This window comes from Buceros rhinoceros, unplaced genomic scaffold (assembly GCF_000710305.1).
Source record: "Buceros rhinoceros silvestris isolate BGI_N320 unplaced genomic scaffold, ASM71030v1 scaffold27459, whole genome shotgun sequence".
NCBI lineage: Eukaryota > Metazoa > Chordata > Aves > Bucerotiformes > Bucerotidae > Buceros > Buceros rhinoceros.
This window is the reverse complement of record NW_010432504.1, coordinates 8286-9684: the sequence shown is the minus strand read 5'-3', so window position 1 is coordinate 9684 and position 1399 is coordinate 8286. Positions and strand designations below refer to the sequence as shown.

Genomic DNA, 1399 nt, shown 5'->3' with positions numbered 1-1399 from the left:
GCTTTGGCTCATGGCCAAACCCCCACACCCCCCGGGGGGGCACCTGCAGCATGGTCAGGGCAGATGTGTGAGCATCTGGAGCGAGGGGGATGCTCCACAGCTGATCTCCAGAGAAGCACACTCCATCGCTTCAGCTCAGCACCCATCATTTCCTCCCCCAATGACATGTTCTAGGGTTTCAATCCTGGAAAAAAACCCCCAAACTTAAAAATCACTCACCCAGACACTCGTTGGCCTCGCGGGCACTGGCCCGCTGCCAGGGTCGGTCATAATGGAAGGGCTTGCAGCGGTCGCACTCGGGACCCTCCGTGTTGTGCTTGCAGTCGCACACCAGCTTCTGCTCCTTGTCCTTCACGCAGCGTGCCGCGTGCCCATTGCACTTGCAGCGCCCGCCGACCTGCAGCTCCCCCACCGCGTAGTAATAGGGGGTTGAGCCGGTGCCCCCCTCCTCCTCCCCAGCGTCCCGGCTGCCCAGGTCGCGGAAAAGATGTGGGCGGCTGAAGACCACACGGATGTCGGTGGCCGTCACCCAGTCCTGGAGCACAGGGCTGCTGTCGAAGTCCTGGGCAGATGGTCGCCCGTCAAGGGTGCTGAAGGCGATGAGCCCGCCAGTGAGGGGGTAGAGGTCGGTGAGACCATCAGTGCAGAGGGCCTCCTGCTCGTTCTGCTTAGTGACGGTGGCTTTGCTGGGCTTGCCATAGATCTTACGGCACTGGGAGGAGTAGTACTGGTACGGCACCCAGGTCTTGCCGTAGTCCATGGACTTGAGGATGGCGGTGGACTCGGGCCGGGGTGAGCAGAACTGGAGGCTGACGTAGACCACCTCAAACTTCTTGCCGAGGGAGAGGGTGAGGGTGACGTTCTGGGGCGAGTGGTGAAAGGTCTCCGAACGCCAACATGTCATATTGGAGGCAGTGTTGAGGTCGGTGAGGTAGGCTGGTGGGTGGGCTCGGCGAGGGTCAGAGGCATTGCAGTGCCGCGTCGGGGGCTTCCCGCATGTGCTGGAGGCTTGAACCTCCTTCCCAAAGGCAGCGTTGACAAATTCAGGGATGCAGCGGCGAGGAGCACCGCTCTCGTCATAGCAAGGGTCTGGGGGGGTCTGCTGAGCCACGAAGGGGTTCACCGTCTGGGAGAGGCCCAGCATGGCAGTGGTGAGGAGCAGGCGCAGGAGCTGCAGGACCTCCATCCTCCCAGGTCGAGGGAAGCGGCTCCTCCCTGGGGCGAGAGCACAGAGATTGAATGGCACCAGCAGCCAGAGTGGGAACACCCCCACGTCTGGCCCTGACCTGTGCCTGCCTTCCCGCCCCACATCCACTGATGCAGCATCCTGGGTGCGGGGCAGGGAGGTGATCACCTTGTACTGTCTTATCCACACCAATCCCTGGCCCCTCATCAGCAG

The 1399-nt window shown here is 62.3% G+C and overlaps 1 protein-coding gene across 1 annotated transcript; it reads right to left on the bottom strand.

Annotated features, from left to right (window-relative positions):
- Positions 1-219: 219 nt before the first annotated feature.
- Positions 220-1186, bottom strand: LOC104500208 (netrin-3; the record flags this gene model as incomplete). Its single annotated transcript, XM_010143817.1, has 1 exon — positions 220-1186. A coding segment is annotated over exon 1 (967 nt), but the record flags the coding sequence as incomplete, so codon positions are not given.
- Between the last annotated feature and the right edge of the window lie 213 nt (positions 1187-1399).